This window comes from Copadichromis virginalis, linkage group LG1 (genome assembly GCF_057382275.1).
Source record: "Copadichromis virginalis isolate Kocher_CV1m ecotype Utaka linkage group LG1, C_Virginalis_male_GT1.1, whole genome shotgun sequence".
NCBI lineage: Eukaryota > Metazoa > Chordata > Actinopteri > Cichliformes > Cichlidae > Copadichromis > Copadichromis virginalis.
Window position 1 is genome coordinate 12,132,951 of NC_140618.1, and position 19,496 is coordinate 12,152,446.

The 19,496-nt window shown below is 38.7% G+C and overlaps 1 protein-coding gene across 1 annotated transcript; it reads left to right on the forward strand.

Moving 5' to 3' along the window:
* Positions 1 to 1,502: 1,502 nt before the first annotated feature.
* Positions 1,503 to 18,746, forward strand: loxl1 (lysyl oxidase-like 1). Its single transcript, XM_085451050.1, has 7 exons — positions 1,503 to 3,054; positions 7,333 to 7,441; positions 8,708 to 8,845; positions 13,142 to 13,298; positions 13,663 to 13,758; positions 14,166 to 14,281; positions 16,247 to 18,746. The coding sequence occupies exons 1-7, from the start codon at positions 1,965 to 1,967 to the stop codon at positions 16,251 to 16,253; spliced, it is 1,713 nt and encodes a 570-aa protein (XP_085307176.1). The 5' UTR covers positions 1,503 to 1,964; the 3' UTR covers positions 16,254 to 18,746.
* The last annotated feature ends 750 nt before the right edge of the window (positions 18,747 to 19,496 follow it).

Consider the following 19,496-nt stretch of genomic DNA (forward strand, 5'->3'; position numbering starts at 1 on the left):
TCACAAAAACAGCCAACCTTGCCTCACAACTTAGCTTAATCCCTAAGGAATGTCTCAGTGACAAGATTTCAAGGCACCGGGGCTCTCTATTGGTCTTCCTCTTTTAAGCAGCAATTTCTGACTCCCAGGAAAATCCTCTGGGATCAATCTGTAATTAGGAAAAGAAAAACCCTCAAGCTTAACTAGCCAAAAAAGAAGTCTAGGAGCATGCAAGTCATAAAAACAAGGTTGCTCTAAAAAAAGAAAAAGAAAAAAAGAATCTCAGCTTTAATAAGTACTCAACAAAGTGGGGCAATGTGGGTATGAAGTATTGGACATTGTCCTTCCTAAAGGAATTTTTTTATGCCACTTTAAATCACCTCATAAAGTGTCACAGCAAAAATTCACACAAACTCACACATTTAATGATGCTTTTCCTTGTACTACATTTACATGACACACTGAAATCAGCTTCAGGTTGTTTTCTCTATCCTTTTTAAGAGCGCCATGGTAAATGTTTACCACTACAGCTCTTGAAGAATGTTGTCCTTTCTTTGGTCTGTGGCACGTTGTGGCCATTTGCCCCGGTGAGACATGCCAAGGAAAATACAAACTGCTGACTTTGATAACGGAGAAATCTGATTCTTTCTGCGTGCACTCTATCAAGGCAAGCAGCAACCAAACAGTTTCAAATCCCAAGTGAATGTGTTTACTAATGACTTTTCTCACTGAACATTGTATAAATGAGGGCCTCAGAGTGCACGACTGATTTAGAAGTATTCACAGACAAAAGCACACGCAGTTCTGTCTTGCTCGGGAACATGGAATATACTCTCAGCATGTCTTTTGTGCATTCAACTACAAGTAGAAAAGGGAATGAGGGGTGGAGAAGGGAGGACTGTTTGTTTTTGATGGGAGGAGGGTTTTGAACACTGTTGTAATTGACCGTAGTTTGATATTTCTTTGGGTGGGGTATACAAAACACATTTTCTAAAATTCACCATATAAAGAGAGAACTGTGTTGAAGGATGATATTATTTCATTCATATTTGAGAATAGCTTATATTACATTGAGCATATCCCATTTATATTCACTCTGTGTTCACTCTGCAAAGTCCACTCAAAATGCCTTTCAAAGTTAAGAAGTGCTTTATGCTACCAGAGGATATTTATTGTGTGGCTTGCATCAGTGGTTTTGTGACAACTCCTGTAACCAATTAGGTAATTAACCATCTGCACAAGGGTGCTGTAATTTCAAAAGTTTTAAAAAAAGAGTGTCAATTTAACAAGCCTCTGGAGTAGTCAAGGTCACACTGTCTATATCGGCTTATAAGAATTCACGCAAGGATAAAAGAAAGATGTTTTACTATGTCTGAATTCCTTTGAAGATAATAATATTGACTCTGGGGGAGCTCATGTAAGGAATATCACTAGCACTAGGGCCATGCAGGACCTCCCCTTAAAAAAAAGTAAAAAAAAGTTTGAGGTTTTTTTTCACAACCCGTTGTAAGCAATCAGGCAAATAGAAGCTTGCAGTCGTGCAGTGCACAGGCTTTTCTTTTTTGAAGGCAGAGAGCAATGCTCAGTCTACTGACAGGCGAACTAGAAGACACACGAGAAGTCAGGGCATATTCTCATAGCACTAGCAGAGGGTAACACCAATAGTGGGTCTGCTGAACCCCATTTTCACTCTCCTGGGTGTCATTGCTCCTGAATGCACATTCAACCTCCTCTGCTGCTGGCAGTGAAGAACCGCAGATGCACTCAACCACAGGCTTTTCAACTCTGCATCTTTCTCAACACTTGCACCAAAGCGCTACCTACGGGAAGAGGAAACACATGTTTTATTGACAGAACTGCAGGTGGTTTAAGTTTGATTTTCTGGTGGACTTGGAAGGTATTTTTTTGTTAGTTTGTTTTTGTTGCTTTTAGGTTGTTGTTTTTTTGTCTGGTTTTCTGGGAGGTGTGCTGTCGTTGGAGCCAGTATGTTTTCTATTTTTGTGGCATGTTTGGCATTCATCCCGTTGAGTTCAGGGCAGGCTCAGGTTGCCACACAGACTCAGGGACAGAGCCAGGGTGAAGGGCAGGACAGCTCTTCCACCCCGTGGAGGCAGGTGATTCAGTGGGAGAACAATGGCCAGGTTTTTAGCCTACTGAACAGTGGAGCTGAATACATTCCTGCTGGAGAAGGGACCCAGGACAGAGGTCCGAGGGTGGTTGTGGCAGATTCTCGTCCACGCTCTTCACGCAGACCTCAAGGAGGCAATGTCCGCAGACAGGCTCCTTCAAGAGGATCCTCTGAAACTGTCCGTGGACAGGCAAGGCATCCTTTTGGCTTTGGACAAGTGCCTGATAATTGGAGACAAACCACAGGTAGCACTGGAAGTAGCCAATTCCAGGGATCCTCTAGCAGTCGCTTCCGGCCATCTACAGGCTCTTCCTCAGTATCATCATCCTCTTCCTTTTCTTCATCTTCATATAACATACCAGCCTACCCACAGTACCCGTTGCCTCAACAGCCTCCTTTCCAACCAGTGCCTTATGACCCCAGTTTCGGGGATGTACCAGTCAGGAGCTACGAGCCCCCCTTTCAGCCTGTTATTGGTGGAGCGTATGGTGGAACAGGATATGGCACTGGACGAGGGTATACTGGAGGTATATATGGAGGTGGTTTGGCCCCTGTGCTCCCAGGCTCTCCGTCTGACTTTACTGATGATGGCTATCATTACTACCAGTCATATGGCTACGCATCCAATCCTGTGGTGCCTGCACGTGCTCCCCAGCTGCCATTTGCTGATGGTCTGGACCACAGATACACTCACAGTCTCTTCAATGAGGAATCTGCTCCTGCCATTCCTGCCCCTGATGCCAACCAGGCCCCTCCTGTGATAGTAGACAGATCAGGACCTGCTAATCAACCGCCAGTCAGGAGCCCCCAATATGAGCAGTTTCCTCCATTTGGAAGACCCCAGCCTCCCTTCGTACAATCCGTTCCCTCAGGCAGAAATTCTCTAAATTCTGCCGTTGAAAACCCTAATTCGAATGGTGTTAGTGTGTACCGACCAAATCAGAGAGGTAAAGTATGGTTTATTTTGGCATTGATAAACTAACACAGTGTATCTTTCATTGACCACTTTGGTTAGCGCATTTAGCTACATCTTAATAATATTAAACTAGGCTGTGACACAAGTGAAATGGCTTTAGATCCAAGATTGTGTTTGGTTTTCACGGAAATCTTGAAGCACTTATTATATTTGACATTTTCAGTTCAAACAGGGCACATGTTCAGTTCTAGGCATTCACCCAAGGTATTTCAGTCTGTGAGGCAAAAAATGAAAAGCTGGCCATCTGATCTCTCTTGTTGCTCTAGATATGAATGCAAAATATGCAAGACCGAGAATAATAGAAAGGCCACCACCCTTTCAAGTACACCGTAAAGTTTTTCCAGTCATCTTCTTCCATGTTTATCAGAAATCTGAAGTAATCGGAATGAAACAGCTGTTTAAAATTCAACATCTTTCAGTTTACAAACAAAGAAAAGTCGACACAAGGTTAATCTTTTCCCACTTGTATGGTTATTGAAACCAGGTGCCGAGCAAAGCCTGCCAATGTACAGAGAGCAGACACAAGAAACCCTGTGTTTTGTGTGGGGGTGTGCTGTGCTTCTACAAAGTGCACTGGTTCATGTTCGTGTGGAGTTTAGTAATGATGGTGGTGACCTCATAGGAGGGGGCTGGTGACGGGGTGTTGGTGGCTACCTCCTGGGTTTGATGGCAGTTGAGGGGAAACAAGGGAGGGTGATACAGTACTTCACCACTCCCTTAGGGGAAGGGAGAGTGTGGAAAGTCCCTGTAACACATGGGGTCCATTGCTTCAGCTACAGGAAATCAAATAAATATTTAGTAAGAGTCCTCGGGGGAAGTATGAGGAGGGTCAAAGCATGCAGTGAACTGTCTTTGAAATGTTTATTTGCCATAGGTTATGATTTCTTTTAAACTATTAGCAATTAATAACACTCATTTTCATAAATTATTACAGTATTGTTCTCAGTAGGTAAAAGTTTATTTTCAGCACTATGTAGATTTTGAAATGACTTAGTTCAATGCAAACAACATGTGTGTCTATATTCTGCATGCCAGAAGCTGTGTCTGGTTTGAATAGGGAGGAGATGAGGGCCTCCAGTGAGATTCTCAGGCTGTTAATGCAGGTTTATCGTTTTGTTTTACTCAATAATCTGCCATACTGCACAGCAGTCTCTCTAGTGTGCTGTACGCCTTACAAGACTCATTCATTAAATACTCTAGAGCTGGGAGCCATTTCCAAGGCACAAAAAGCCAACATGTGTGCAGATGCCTTAGTGCCCTCAGTAATCATTGTGATAAAGATTCAGTCACTGGGAGCTGTTGAAAAGCTGACATTTTTATTGCACTGCGTCACGGCAAGGCATTAAACTGGTACAGTATCATAATAACTACTCTGATCTATAGTAAAGTTGTGTTAAAGGTGATGTAAGAAGAGAAGTGTATTTACACTGTCATTTTTAAATTCAATTGTGTATTGTATCAGACACTGTGAAGCACAGAATACACACCAAGTATAATCTGTATCAGTTGCAATAACAAAAATTCTCATTACAAATAATTTCTACTAAAATCAGTTCAAAGGTAAAATACCAAGCACATAGAGGTCTTAGGTTAAGCGGAGGTGGGCAACATGGTAAATGTCATCACTGGCAACAAAAACATGAATGTACAAATAGCTGCAGTTGTTTCTCAGGTGTTAACAGTGATTGTAGTGCACAACCACCAGCTTGAATGCCAGATAATATGCAGCCAATAGGATGTGACATACTACAATATGTTGCCCTAGAACCATATGTGCAAAATTAGAACAGTTTAACAAGTTTGTTATATTTCTTGACCCACACTGGCTATGAGGCACTTTACATGAGCCACAACCCAGGCCTAGAAAGAGGAAAGGCTTAACTCATGTCTCTGCCATCCTCAGCATATAATAAGTTTATCAAATTATGATTAAAACGGAGACGTATTTGCAAAATAAAGGTGATCAACCAAGGCCATTTACTTTATATTGCCACAAATGTGATTTTGTCTGTGTAGGCTTTGTGTGCCTCTAGTTTTGGAAGCTACTCCTTTACAGTGTTTTTGTGAATACTATGTAATCTTCAGTGAAGTTTTCTGGCAAAGAAATCTAACCCAGCTTTACCCTTATAGCTCAATATTCATATTCTCATATTCACCAGCAAAGCCTCCTACAGTCAGGAGTGAGAATAATTATACAGTAACTTGTACAGTGCTGCAGTTATTGCATTCATTACATTCACCACTATTTTCTCGCATACAAAGAAAAGATTTCAACATCTCACTAAAGTTAATCTGTAACATGCTCACTGACCACCAAAACTAAAATGTTTAATAAACATCAAAGATGCATCATAGATGCCATATTGCAAGAAGAAGTGGAAAATATAAATAAACTAATAAAGGAATATTTGAGTTTAGAGTTAACCATGTGGGTCAGATGTTGTGATTATGATTCTACATATTCAAATGAGAACACTGAATTTTAAGTATTCCAATCTTTTTGCAGTAACAGCTCTAGCTCAACATGGGAGTATCTAGAAAGGGAGACCTCATGTCTTTTATTATCCTATATTCGATGGTATAAAAAGCTTGGCAAGATTCAGTTTCTTTTCTCTGTGCCCCACTTAGAGTGTAATGTGCGGCTTTGTCACATGCTGTTGAGAGCCGATCAGCTTTGGCGTCTCAATACACTTTATCCTTCTGAAAGAGACCCACTTTCACATCTCAAAAGATTAGGGGGCAGAGAACAAAGCCTTCCTAGGGTGAGGAGAAAATATTTGGAGTTGAGAGTTCTGTTGGAAAACCTCTGTGTTTCACACTGGTTTACAGTGTTTACATGGTCTGGCGCAGGAAGTCTTCCCCTGTCTTGTATGTGTTCTTCAGAGAGAGATGTCAGATGGGATATTTACACAGCCTCCTCAAAGGGAAAGTCCTTATTTAAACTTGCAAGTTGGGGGGGAAGACTCACCTGGATGTTAGATGCCAGGACATTTCTGTGTATTTTCCACAACATGCTACAACTAAACACATCATTGTGGGTCCTAAATCAAAAGATATGTTTGTTTGTTTGTTTGTTTTTTACCCCCATTGCACTCGCACTACAACATGAATTAAAGATTGCACTTGATTTGGGATTTGGTGATTTCCAGGTTTAGAGGTCAGAAGGTTTGACTTTCAGTTGTTTGAACAAGCTCACATTTAAATGTGCCTGGCCTTTGCGAACCAAACAGAGAGAGGTGATAAGCCATGTCACAGACCATTGCTGGCAAGTCAGGCCTGCTTTTTTTTCTTTCAGTTTTTCTAACAGATGTGGTCAGTGACCCACTTTAAAAACAGAAGTTGGTGTGAGATCATTGTTGTTTTGCCCTGGCACATACATTACATTCTCTCGCTCTGTCTGGCTTTCTCTATGTATCACTGTTTACTTTGCTACATCTCTTAATCTTTGTCACTTGTTTTGAGAAACAAAAATAGTGAAAAACCTGGGCTGAATTGCAATCAGCCCTTCTGTAATACTCTCAGACATTTCCAAATTTATCCTTGTCCCCAGCAGGTATGACTTGTCTGTTTGTTACATTTAAGGTTAAGCTGAAGTGACATGTTCATGTCAAAATTTGTATTTTGGAAGATCACATTATATTAGCCAAGCAAGTAGGCGAGCAAGGTATATATTTTTTTCCACCTTTTAAATAAATGATACTTTATATTTAATAAGACTGACACTATAAGTACATATAATCGGGGTGAGGCTGTATACTTCTTTTTTGTTTGGGGGATTTTGTAGATAATGGATTCAGATGTAACTCTTGTGCTCTTTGACCCCTAATTCACCTCTGTCAAAGAGGCCCCTCACAGCGAAAGTATCTCATTAGAAAGCCATGATAATAATCTGGAATGCACAGTAATTAGTGGTCACTGGGTCTATAGTGTAACCCACTCTTGATCTGTGGGCCATGTTGCTGAAATTTTGCCCATTATCTCTTCCATCAACACCACTCCATTTACCTTTCTCTTAAAAAAACAAAAAAAACAAAAAACTTTGAAAACTAGGTGAACTTGGAATTTGGATTTTTTTTAAATGCATTTGTCTGCTTGAACTACAGCGAATTCATTACTACAGCATTCAAATTATATGTGTAAAAATATTTTTTGTTTCCAAATGTTAGAACTTCTTTTGTAGCACCATTGTGTGATACTGGATAACTTGGTGAATGACAACAGAGGCTGAAAACTCTATATGTTATTTCAGGTTTGCCTGACCTGGTCCCTGATCCCAACTATGTCCAGGCTTCGACGTATATTCAGAGAGCCCACATGTACTCTCTTCGCTGTGCTGCTGAGGAGAAATGTCTGTCCAGGTAAAGACATCCTATGTTTGTTTATTCGTATATTTCTTTAGTTTTTGTGCTTGTGACAAATTCTTATTTTAAAAAGCTTAACCTTTTAATGTTCAAACCATGAAATAATTACCAAATATTGTAATTTCTTTGAAAATCGAGTTTATTGATTTTTTTTTTTTTTAAATGAATCACATTTTAATTTCCATATATGGTTTGTAATTTGTATTGCATTTTCTACTAAATAAATTCCACAATACCCTTTTATTGTGGAATTTATTTAGTTTCTTCAGGGGGGTTGCGGGGGGGGGGGGGGGGGGGGGTGTCACTCTTATGTAGAAGTGTATAAAAAAACAAAAACAAATCTGTATGTATCGAATATGATACACTGGGCATTAAGGGGTTAAGGGCAGCATTGAGCCTGTTTGCAAAAACAGTAAATGGGAACACTAAATTGTGTAGCACTTTTCATAGGCTAGAGTCCTGTCCAGGTTACACACTTTGGTTTATGCATTAACAACAAAATGTAAAGTTTTATGAAAGACTAGCATGTTTTTATGAGCTGCTTCACCTTTGGGCAGCATTAACCGGCGAGTGAACCATCCATTATTTGAACTCAGCCTTCAGGATTATATCCATTCCGTGCAATAATTTCTGAAATAAATAATGAAAAAAGTTGACTAACAGCACAACTTACATGAGCTAAATCCTGGTCCCTTTAAAAGACTGGATAGAGGCTGTCCTTACTTTCATTTCTCAGTGTTGGTGAAAAGCATCCCCTGAGCCTCAGGCCTGGGCCCTTTGACTGCCTCTGCACTAAGGACACCATTGAAATGATGGAAGTGTGTTGTCCCTGTGGCTCCTCTATTTGCTCTCTTCCCATCACAAGCACAGCCATCCCTCAAAGCCCTTTCATATCCTGCTTGAGTCTGCAGCAATCACCCACAGATGGGCTGTTGTAATTTGCCATACACTCCAATGTCAACAACAGTCACAAGATGAATGGCTTAGATTTTCAGTGGTATTGTGAACTCGAGGTTGTGTCTCCTTTTTCGCACAAAAAGTTAATTGTGTATAGGTTGCGTTTTTTCCCCCCACTGCCCATGTTGAAACAGTGTGTTTGGAGAGATGGTTTTAATCTGTAGAATGAATTATTTAGTAACTATGCTCCTGCCTCGAAGATTTTCAGTTGGGCTCTTTTTTCCTTGTCTTAGTTATGAGAAACAGACGTGCCTGCATCCAACACTTCCCCTCATTTTTGTCTTCATGTATATGTGCACAATTTAGCTCTGCCTATACCTCTGAGACCACTGACTATGATGTGAGGGTCCTGCTACGATTTCCACAGCGAGTGAAGAACAAGGGAACTGCTGACTTCATGCCGAACAGGCCACGTCATACCTGGGAGTGGCACAGCTGTCATCAGTAAGTGCTTAATAATGTACAATAGTGCACAGCAGATTTCCAGATTCAGTTGAATGAATGCATTTATTTTAAACAATATATTTAAAATATGTCCTCATTGTTTTCTTAAAATTGTCAGTTTTAATTATTTCAACTTCAATTAAGAGAACATTTTTTGTTCTTTGTGCATGAGAGACAGGTACATACCATTAAGAATAATAAGAAATCCTTACAAGGATTAGTTGCTAAAAATGTAGAGTCGGAGAAGTATCAAATACGAATGGTTAATTACACTGAATCCACCAAAGCAAGAATATTCATCACACCCAAGCAAGCTGTGTTTTTGCACTAAGGAATAAAACATAAGCAACGGTATTTAACTACTGTGTGAATGGCAGTATAAAAAGCTTTATTGCCATATGGCCACATGAATGGGTATAGGACTGCATATCCAACTGGGACACCTAAAAGATTCTTTTTCAGTTTTTCAGTGCGATGTGAGGTCAGCTGTCTTGGGTGTCACACTATCATGAAAACTCTGTGTTGTAGCCTATATGATCACTTCACAAATAAGGACAGACCTTGAACTGGTTGACTAAAAAAGTCCTGTTTCACTTTCAGTAATCTGAGGTTGGTAACCTGTGGAGTCCAGAGCCAAGCCACATTACACAAAAAATAATGGAATACAGCTGTGTTGGTTTGACCAATTTGACAAACAGAACTTTCACTGTCTTTCTCAGTACATAGAACTTATATAGAAATATGTCTTTAAAAGATATATTAGGGAACTCGCTAATCTGATCGCCTCATGAAGACTGCTCTAGAGACTAGGTCCCCTAACAACATAAGGCTGATAGACTCCTTAGGTTCTCAGATGAGATTCTGGACATACTAACAGGGCCTTGGCTGAGGACCCCAGGCTGCCACCTGGCAAAAAAGGTGTTAGATGATCTTTACTATACTTTAGTGCAAGTCTAGTCTAGAATGTCTAGAATGTGCCTCAAAGTCTGCCAATTAAATCTTCAAATCAAGTCTAAAGTTAACCAGTAACTAAGAAGCTAAAATAGAAGTCATGTCCAGCTGGCTGCTGCATTATGGACAAGCTGGAGTTTATTTAGTGTATATATATAAATTAAGCTGACTAAGATCAAATATTTATGAGAAGTAATGAAGGGGTGATTTGAGACATATTATTCTTTTCTTATATTATATTAAATGAAGGCTTTTTTTTTTTTTAAATCTCCATTTCAACAAGTCTGCTTGCTGACACAGGATCAAGGCTCTCCTTACTTTTCTCATCTTAGAGGAATGTTGACTGGCCGTTAGGAGATTGGCAGTGTTGTTGCTGCTTGACATCAGTCTACATTTACACAGTGGTTCCCAAGAGGCAGAAAGCCAAGGCAATCATTCCGCTGACTGTGTGATCAGAATGACAAATCAATCAAATTTTCCTGTCAATCTATGACACCAGATCAAATTTCTGCTAAAGTATGATAGCACAGATATGGGTTACTGGGACAGAGTGTTTGGTTACAAAGAAGCCTCTTTAGGGGAAGAAAATCTCTAGCCCAGATTCTTACAATAAACTTTCCTGCCCTACATTTTTGTCAAATCAAGTGACAGTTGACAGTTTTGCCTTTCATTTCATCCACTCCTATTTTTTGCACACAGGTATGAAAAAAGGAGCTCTCTCTGAGCATCAATTGTTGTAAAATGTTGAAATTCTGTATCTTTTTTTTACACGAATGAGAACAAAGAAATCCAGATAGATCATGTTTTTATTCCAGTGGTGAAAGAATCAGAAGTTCATTAAAACTGTTTGACTCATTTTTCACTAGTTACTAATAGAATTCTTCAGCCTGTGCTCTATTTATCTCACTCTCATATGTTACAACTGTATTAAGCTATGTGACCTTTTTGGTCAAAGATTACAGCCACTATTTATGCAGGTGCTTTGATGTATGTCTTCATATCCTGGTCCTCCACATTTTGGAAGGCAAATGGCAGGCCACTGCTAAATAGTTCTCAAAGAACCTACTGTAATTCCTGTGTTTTATAACCCTCGCTCTGATCTGAGGAACCCTCAAAGTCTTGTTTGTTGCTAGACGAGTGGAAAATGACTCACAACTAAGAAGGATTGGAATGTTTTGTACATTACCAATACAAGCTATTCTTGTTAAATCCCCTATATGTCCTTCCAACACTACATTCCCTATAGTTGACATAGTCAATAACGGGATCCAAAAATCAAAAGAGGAGAGGGACCCTTCCAGGCATCTCGTCATCCAGCTTTGCTTCCTGCACCCTTTCTTTCTATTTCACAAACACATACACACACTTGCTGAAGATAATCATCTCAAGACTGCCACTGAAATGAATGCCAGTTCCAGGAACACAAACAAATGCTGTGTTTCAGCATTCCAGGCCTTCAAGTTCCCTCCTTGTTTTATACACAAATGTGAATGTATGCACTCACACAAATTGCGTGCGTACCCATTTACCCCCCAATAAAAAAACAGGATATAAACAGCCACAGTCATCGATATTTGTACGCCAAAAGAGACAAAATAGTAATTTATGGCCTGAGTTAGAATGAAGACAGTGTTTAGCCTTAGATAACAACAGACAGGTTTCTACCTGAAATCATTCCCTAATTGGTTGGCTCTTCTATGGAACAAATGAGTCGTTGAATGGTCACTTGCTCCATCAGTGGAAAGTACCCACTTTTCCTTCCAAGCCATCCTTCAATCTTTAATGACTGTTCCAGTAAAAGCTGTTGCTGTGTTGAAACACAGGCTATGAAGTAAGGCAAAAGGGCAATATTTATATAGTCTGAGTGTCTGAGAGTAACGGATCCAGTGCTTACCTCACCCGCTATAGCTACAGTCTCCACCACGACGAAGCAATGGAGGAACTTAGCAATGATATAAAAAAAAATATTACAACTACTAATTTAAGTGTTTCCTGTAATGCATAATGTATTGATTGTTTGTTTTTTTTAAAATTGGCATAGGCTTTTTTATTATTTGAATTTAGTTTTCCCCTACATTCTCCATATTAGACTACATCTATACATTAATTAATAGTTTTATAACTGTAGCTGCTTAGAATATAAATCTTGCTGCTATAACACTGTATCTGTATAACGAATAACATCATGTAAAGAAACCCATCAACTACTCCTTAAACTTATCACTGTGTTCCAGTGCTGGTGCAGGTATTTTCTTTGTAATTTATTGTCCTTGAAAACAGAACCATGTAAACTCAAGTTAAAGAAAATGCTTTAAACTTGTATATGTAGGAACATAAAGAAAGGCAACCCCCCCCCCCCCCCCCCCCAAAAAAAAAGTGAAACGAATTTGGCAAAGAATGCGTATTTCTATTTTTTATGTTTTAATAACTCAGTTCTTGCAAGTGTTTTGCAAAAATCCATCAAAATAGTGACCCAGAAGTAGGGTTTCCTCATCAACATCAAATTATGTTGTCACCTTTCAATGCAAATATGCACATGCCTGCTTGCACCACAATTATGTGCACAGCATGCTTGTAAAAAGCGAATAGCATCCTGGGTCACTTTGACATTTGGAAGATGATCAAGCCACATAGCAGTTAATATTGCAGATGATTTCAAATGGACCGGCTCATTGACAGAGTCATACACTAAGAGCCACTCGGTTGATGTTCCGGTTCAGTTGAGATGATCAGTGGTCATGTGCATCCAGGCTTTCCTAAGCTGCTAAAGCTGTGCAAACACACGAACACAGAGGCATAGCAATGTGTTCATACTGTGACACACAAATGACACACATTGATATGTGCATGCACGCTTAAAAATAACCATGCTCAAACAAAAAAAAAAAGCGTAAACACCAACTCACACCCACACACACATGCAAACACCTCTGATCTTGCCGATTTGTACAAGCTAATTAGTAACATTCATACATCATTAGGGTGCTAATACCTTGCTTCAGCAATGCTTTATTGTTGTCATTAATTAGTATCATTACCCTTTGATGATTTATGATGTGTTCAGTCAAGGTGCAACGTCAGTTACAAAATGTTAACAGCTGAGGTCACCGGGCTGAATAGACAGTACATCAATTCAGTTTTTGTCTTAGAAGTTTAAATTTGAATTACCTAAAATTAAGCAAAGAAGGCAAAGCAAGTACAATAGCAGCATAACGGCATTAATAGACTAATTGTAATTTCTCCTATGACACTTTACCATGGAGATACACTGTATAACTGCTAATATTAGCATTGGTTTGAACTTTCTGATGCCCACTTTGATTGTGTGTTTGCTCATTCTGACAGACATTACCATAGTATGGATGAGTTCAGCCATTATGATTTACTTGAGGTCAGTACTGGTCGTAAAGTGGCGGAGGGACACAAGGCTAGCTTCTGCCTGGAGGACACCACGTGTGACTTTGGTCACCTGAAGCGATATGCCTGCACTGCTCACACTCAGGTAATCCAAGAAACAAAATCAGAAGTGGATATAATGGCAATTATTCTTTGGTGGTTCACATCATAGTTATCAGGAACCATGCCAATATCCATCCCCTGTAGGTATGCATTTTGTGACTAGTCCACTTGTAAAAATGAAATAAACATATCAGTGTTTCACCAATACATAAATCTGACAATTGATGTATTAGTAAAAAATGGTCCCTGATGAAATTTAGCTTGTTGATGTTACATTAGCAATAAACTTCTATGCTCTGTTCATGTTTATTAGATAATCCGATCGTATTCACTTTTTGACCATTACAGCTGTTTTTGGCATAGATCAGTATTCCTTACAACCTCTCTTTTTGCCTCTGTTTCTTCAGGGTCTGAGCCCAGGCTGCTACGATACTTACAATGCTGATATTGACTGCCAGTGGATAGATATCACTGACATCCAACCAGGAAACTATATACTAAAGGTAAGAGTCAAGTGAGACTCAGACGTCCATGGGCATGGCAAGTTAGCAAGCAGCACAGGAGTACATTTCATAGAGTGAGAAAGGGTCAAGGCCACCAAAACAAATTGATCCAGGTCATGAAGTTTTTAGGTTTCTTGTTATCTGGAGTTTTTCAGGTTGCAGCACCTTATGGTTCAGTGCCACTGGTTTCCCATCTATCATATTGTCTGTTGTTCATGCATATTTTATTTAATCAATATTGCTCCAATGTCCACACAAAAAGATCTATACATTCAGTTGAGAGTTATTCATAATGCATTTAAGAATATTTTATTCTCATCTATACCAGCGCCATTGTTTGCAGCCAGTGTTTGCAATGATTTGTGTTTATGGTAAATTGTAATCTTCCCTCTTTGTTTAATCTCCAGCTCCAGGTTAATCCCAAGTTCTTGGTGCTGGAGTCAGACTTTACCAACAATGTGGTTAGGTGTAACATTCACTACACAGGACGGTTTGTTACAACGAAAAACTGCAAGATAGCACAGTAAGTAAGACAAAATGTACGACATTAATTCACTGCGAGGTTAGTTATTGCATTTGTAATGCTCTCCCAATTTAAAGACATTTCCCTGGAAAGAAAATGCTTTTGTTAAATGGAAACTGAAGTGAAAACTTGAAATCAGGGTTTGTGTCACTTTCCCACCACTGAGTTGCATTAAATCATATGATAAGGTGGCGGCTGAATGCAACTATCTGAAGAGCTGCACAGTGTTTTGAAGTACTTAGTGGACTTAATGGGTTCGTGGTTGAAATATTTGATGATTTAATGAATTATGCTCTCATTCTCCCATTAAGATTAAGAGCCTCTGAAACTTTGATATTCTCCCTCAAAGGGAGATGTAGGGGTGTTGAACTTGTTAATAGTGCTATTAGGAAGTGTATCATTGCACTCTGAATTACTATCATATCCTCTTGAAAAGACTTTATATAAAGAGGTTTGAGTGCTCCAACGAATCTCCCTTTGTTACATTGGTGCAGTGAAACAAAACCTTAAAATATGTTTGCCAAAGCATATTCACACTAATAAAAACTGGATATAATAGCAAACTATAGTATAATAGTTTTTTTAACTGCTGATACCAATAAAAGATTTGTATGCTGCAGTCAGGTGCTAAAACTCCTGCTGTCATAGATATTAACATATCAAGTGTCCTTATCTGCACTTTTTCTATCTTTTTCTTTATCATCACTTTATCTGTGATCACATAAAAGAGATGTCTATAGTTACATTTTAATCCAAATGACATGATTTATGTAAGTATATTTTGTAGCACTACACTAAGAAAGGGTTATTGTAATAAAACTAAAGTGCTCATTTTAATCATGTTTTATTAGCAGAATGGTACTAAGCTTCAATAAGTGCTAGTGTAGTTTGTGCAGCATTGAAGCAGCATAATGAAACTTAGTAAAGCTAAAGTTGCCTGTCAAACTTTAAATTTAACCACTGAATTACAGTTTTTGTGATGATGACAAAAAATGTAAATCTTGCTGAAAATGACAGTTTTTGAGGGCTCTCCTCATGCTAGGGCTCTGGCACTTATTTCTCTTCTTCAGCTTACTTAAAAGCAGTACACCTTGTTCTACAGCCAAGGACTACATACAACTATATTGGGCACATGAAGTTACAAGCTACATTTAAAAGACCAAGTCAGTGTAGTATTTGGCTGAGTACATGGAAGCTTATCCTCGAAGCTAATCAGCTTTTAGAATAACATTAGAAGTAGGTGAAATAAAGCCTCATTGTACCTCAGCTACTCTATCACAAACCAAAGTAGATGATGGACCACCAGTCTCTGTCTCAAAAGACAGTCATAAGTCATTCAGTTTTTTTTATTCAGTTTATATAAACGGAGCAGTAAAAGGTTTAAATTAGATTGTTTAAAGTAAACTGAAAATCAGCATTTTGTGAGTTTTGCATCTGACCACGACTCACACTGTCTGCCAATTTTACTTCAGGCTGCAGATGCAAACAACCCCCAGACGGCAGAAAGAAAACAGAAAACAGTCATTTAGATAATATTATTGTGATAGCAGGTTTGAACCTCACAATCTTAATTTGTTGCACAGAGTTTATACCTTAAAAATCTTTTCAAATAGCATTTACTTTATTAAGCTAGCTGGATAGCTGACACATATCCCCTTTCACAAAGCTATTATTCTAATTCAGAACAATTCACTTCAGTTCACAACAACAGTCATTTCAAACCTCCCATCACCTCAAAGAACTACAGACAAAACTTAAAGGTAGAGTACATTTACAACTGTCTCAACACTGTGAAATCCTCATGTCAACACAACTAATCATTCATGAAGGTCCTAAATATGTATGCATTAATGAGTGTGAGAAAGATACAGCAAAAAGGAAAGTAATGGTGGTGACAGAGCATCTCCAAATTTCCCGTCCCAAGAATGTAACACAGATGTTGTTTCTTATATGTTTGTCTTACAGGTCTTGATCAGACACTGGAAGGCTGCCACATTAGAGTGACCCTGATCGCTATTCCATTGAAATGTGAATGGAATCCATTTCTTGTTTGTTCATTGTTGCCGTTTGTCTCTGCTTTTTGCACTGCTTTGGGATCCCAGGCAGACAAAAAAAGCATAGGTTCCACCAGCAATCAGATTGCGCTGAGGTAGTAGTACAAGTATGCACTGCTGCATAATGCATATCGCATGTCAGTATCCCAATAATGAACCAACAGTTCGCATCCCTGTAATCTGTTCTATAATATTGCCCACCCACTTACATATCTCATATTGCCACGGTACCAGTCTGACTTGGTTACATGCTAGGACATATCACTGACTTTCAAAGAGGTGTTTATGTTTGTGTATATCCACACAAACATCTATGCTGTGCCACCCCCGCAGAGTGGCTTTGTTTGAATTATAAAAAGCATGAAATGGTGCCCATGCTGAAATGAGTGTTCCAGACAAGTCAGGGTTCAGCTGGAATCCAACAAATAAAATTAGGGGACAAAGTCTTCCCAGGTGCATTCATCCATGCAGTGTGGGGGCAGACAGAGATGCCCAGTGACTCAGAAGAACTATAATGTGTTAGTTTTTTCTCTTTCTCTCTCTTCACTGCCTCTGTGGATCAGGCTGGAATCCTGTGACTCTCTGGGCACATCCTGTTTAATGTTGTGTTAACAGCAAGAGGAAGACAGCAGGTCATATTTTCATTTGGCAACATCAAATTTGAAGTCAGCAAAAAAGACAGACTGTCAGTAGCAGACATAGTTTTCCTCCAAAACCTCAGATATTTCAGTTATGTCCTCTTTTCTCCTTTCTTATTTCAGTTTAACAGTAACAGGAAGCTCAGCTGGCAGAAATAACAAATAAGATTCACAAGCACTATGCTTACACTATCTTGTGATCTCTTCTTCAATCAACAGCACTGGTCAGATGATACATAGGTCATCATTACCATGTGAAGAATGTGTATACAAATATTCCAGAGATGCATGTTTTTAATAATAGATATTATTTTGTTATATCCATTTTGATCTGTTACTGTAATTGTGAATTCAGTGAATACCTATATTTTTTCCTTTCTTGATAATCTGAATTATTCAACTAGTATATGTTGTTGGAAAAAAGACAAACTACTGCTATGCCTTAATATGATAATGCAGAGTGCCAGAAAGCTGTCACTACCTACCTCTCCAACTCATGAGCTGTTGTTTTGAAATGATATCCCTGCAGTGGTTTACAATGGCTGCCTACCAATCTGTTACAACACACAGGTAAAAACCATAAATCAACTGGCAATGTCATTGAGCACGCACTCCAAATTATGACTTTAGAAAAATAGCTTTAGTCCTTCTGGATCTCGGTCCTGGTTGATTTGACAATAAATGCTGTGTGTATACTATCTATACTATCTAAGGATTAGATTTGTTTACAATAAAGACAAACAAACTCATATTTTTTTCACTGAAGTCAGTAATAGCTAGCATTTTTCCATAATACCATTAGCAAACCATGGTTAGATTTTCTACATTCAGCCATGTGCTACGATGAGGCAAACCAATATTTACAACTGATCTACTATCAAAAAAGCCAAAAAGAACATAATTTATTTTTTCTCTTGCTGATGCAATTTCGATGATTGATTGTACTTGATTGTACCTAAGAGAAAACTTGCTTATTTTTGCATATTTGTGCGCGTGCACACTACAATAGAAGTTGCCCCATGTTTCGCCAGAGGTGCATTTTTTATTGTGAAGCAGCAACAGTAGCAAATGTTCTGTAAGCAGTAAGTTAATAAAGCATAGATATAGTGTAGAGAGAGTGAAATGTGAGGATATGCAGTGAGATAAAATTACAAACAATAATGCTGGATTACATGCATGCATGGTTGCCCGTGCATGCATGTAATGATATAATTGGATTTAAGCACAGACTTACAGACCGTGCCACTAACAATAGCAGTACTTATATAGAGAGATAAATACATAATGTAAAAAGATTAAATGGGTTTTGCACACAGTATTTCAGTCATAAGTAGTGGCTGAACTTGGGTTTTATAACTAGAACATCTTACATGTTACTTTAATATTTAAGTTAATATTTTTTGGGGGGGTAAGAATCTGGTTTCTATTATGTAAGTGTTGGCCAAATGACAAAGCACCAAAATGTGATTTTTACTGTTATTTTTTTGTGTGTGTGTTTTCAAGCTTTTCATATCCAAATTTTTCCCCTTTCTGTGCAGGTCTTTCATATTGTTCTATAAAAGCTTAGTTCTTTAATCCAGTCTGTAGATCATTATCGTACTGTACACTTACCAAGAAAAATCCAACAACTTGTGACTCTGACTTTCGGTGGAGCAGTAGCTTATCTGTAGGTTAACATGCAGCATTTTTAACCTGTTTTGAGGCTGTGCCGTATTTTTCTAACAGTGAACACCTGTCAAAAATGTCTTGTATAATAAAAACATTTACATGTTTGCTGTGTGCACATAAGGTTGATTATATGCACTGCTCTTACAGCAATAGTTGACTGTGCTTCATGCAGCAGGTTTGCATGTGAGCTCACATGTAGCATGTGTCACCTGATCTAAGGGAAATGCTCTATGACAAGTGTAACAAGCTACTGAATTCACCTCCTTCGTAAGAGATTAGCTGTGATATGTTTAATGCACAAAGGCATTTTCCCAAGTACTGCATGTTATTTTGTCAGGCATAATTCTGGCTTGGATGCAAATCTGACCTTTACAAGTAAAGAAAAATACACCCTCCATATAAGATACTGACAAAAAACAAATAATGAATGCAGCTGCATGGTGACACCAAATGAATCAGTCACGTAATCAAAAAACAAACTGTCGGCTCGTAGTGTTTTGAGCGGAAGAAATGTTTCATCACTTATCCAAATGACTTCTTCAGTCTCAGCTGAATCCAGTTTCCCCAAACTTATAAACATAATATTTGCATAATGACTAAAACTAGTACACTGACGAACAACGGACTGTGAAGTCAGTTTCTTGATCAATAATATGCAAATTGATCAACAAACACTGATCAATGACAACTGATCAATGGTCATGAGTAACATTCACAGAGAGTTGGGGAATGGCTGCAATCACAGCGAGATGTAAGATGGTGTGATTGTCCAAGATGTGTGCATCCTCATCATTAAAAGTGTGGCCATTGGCCTGTAAGTGTAAATAGACTGTGGAGTCCTGGTCTGACGAGTAA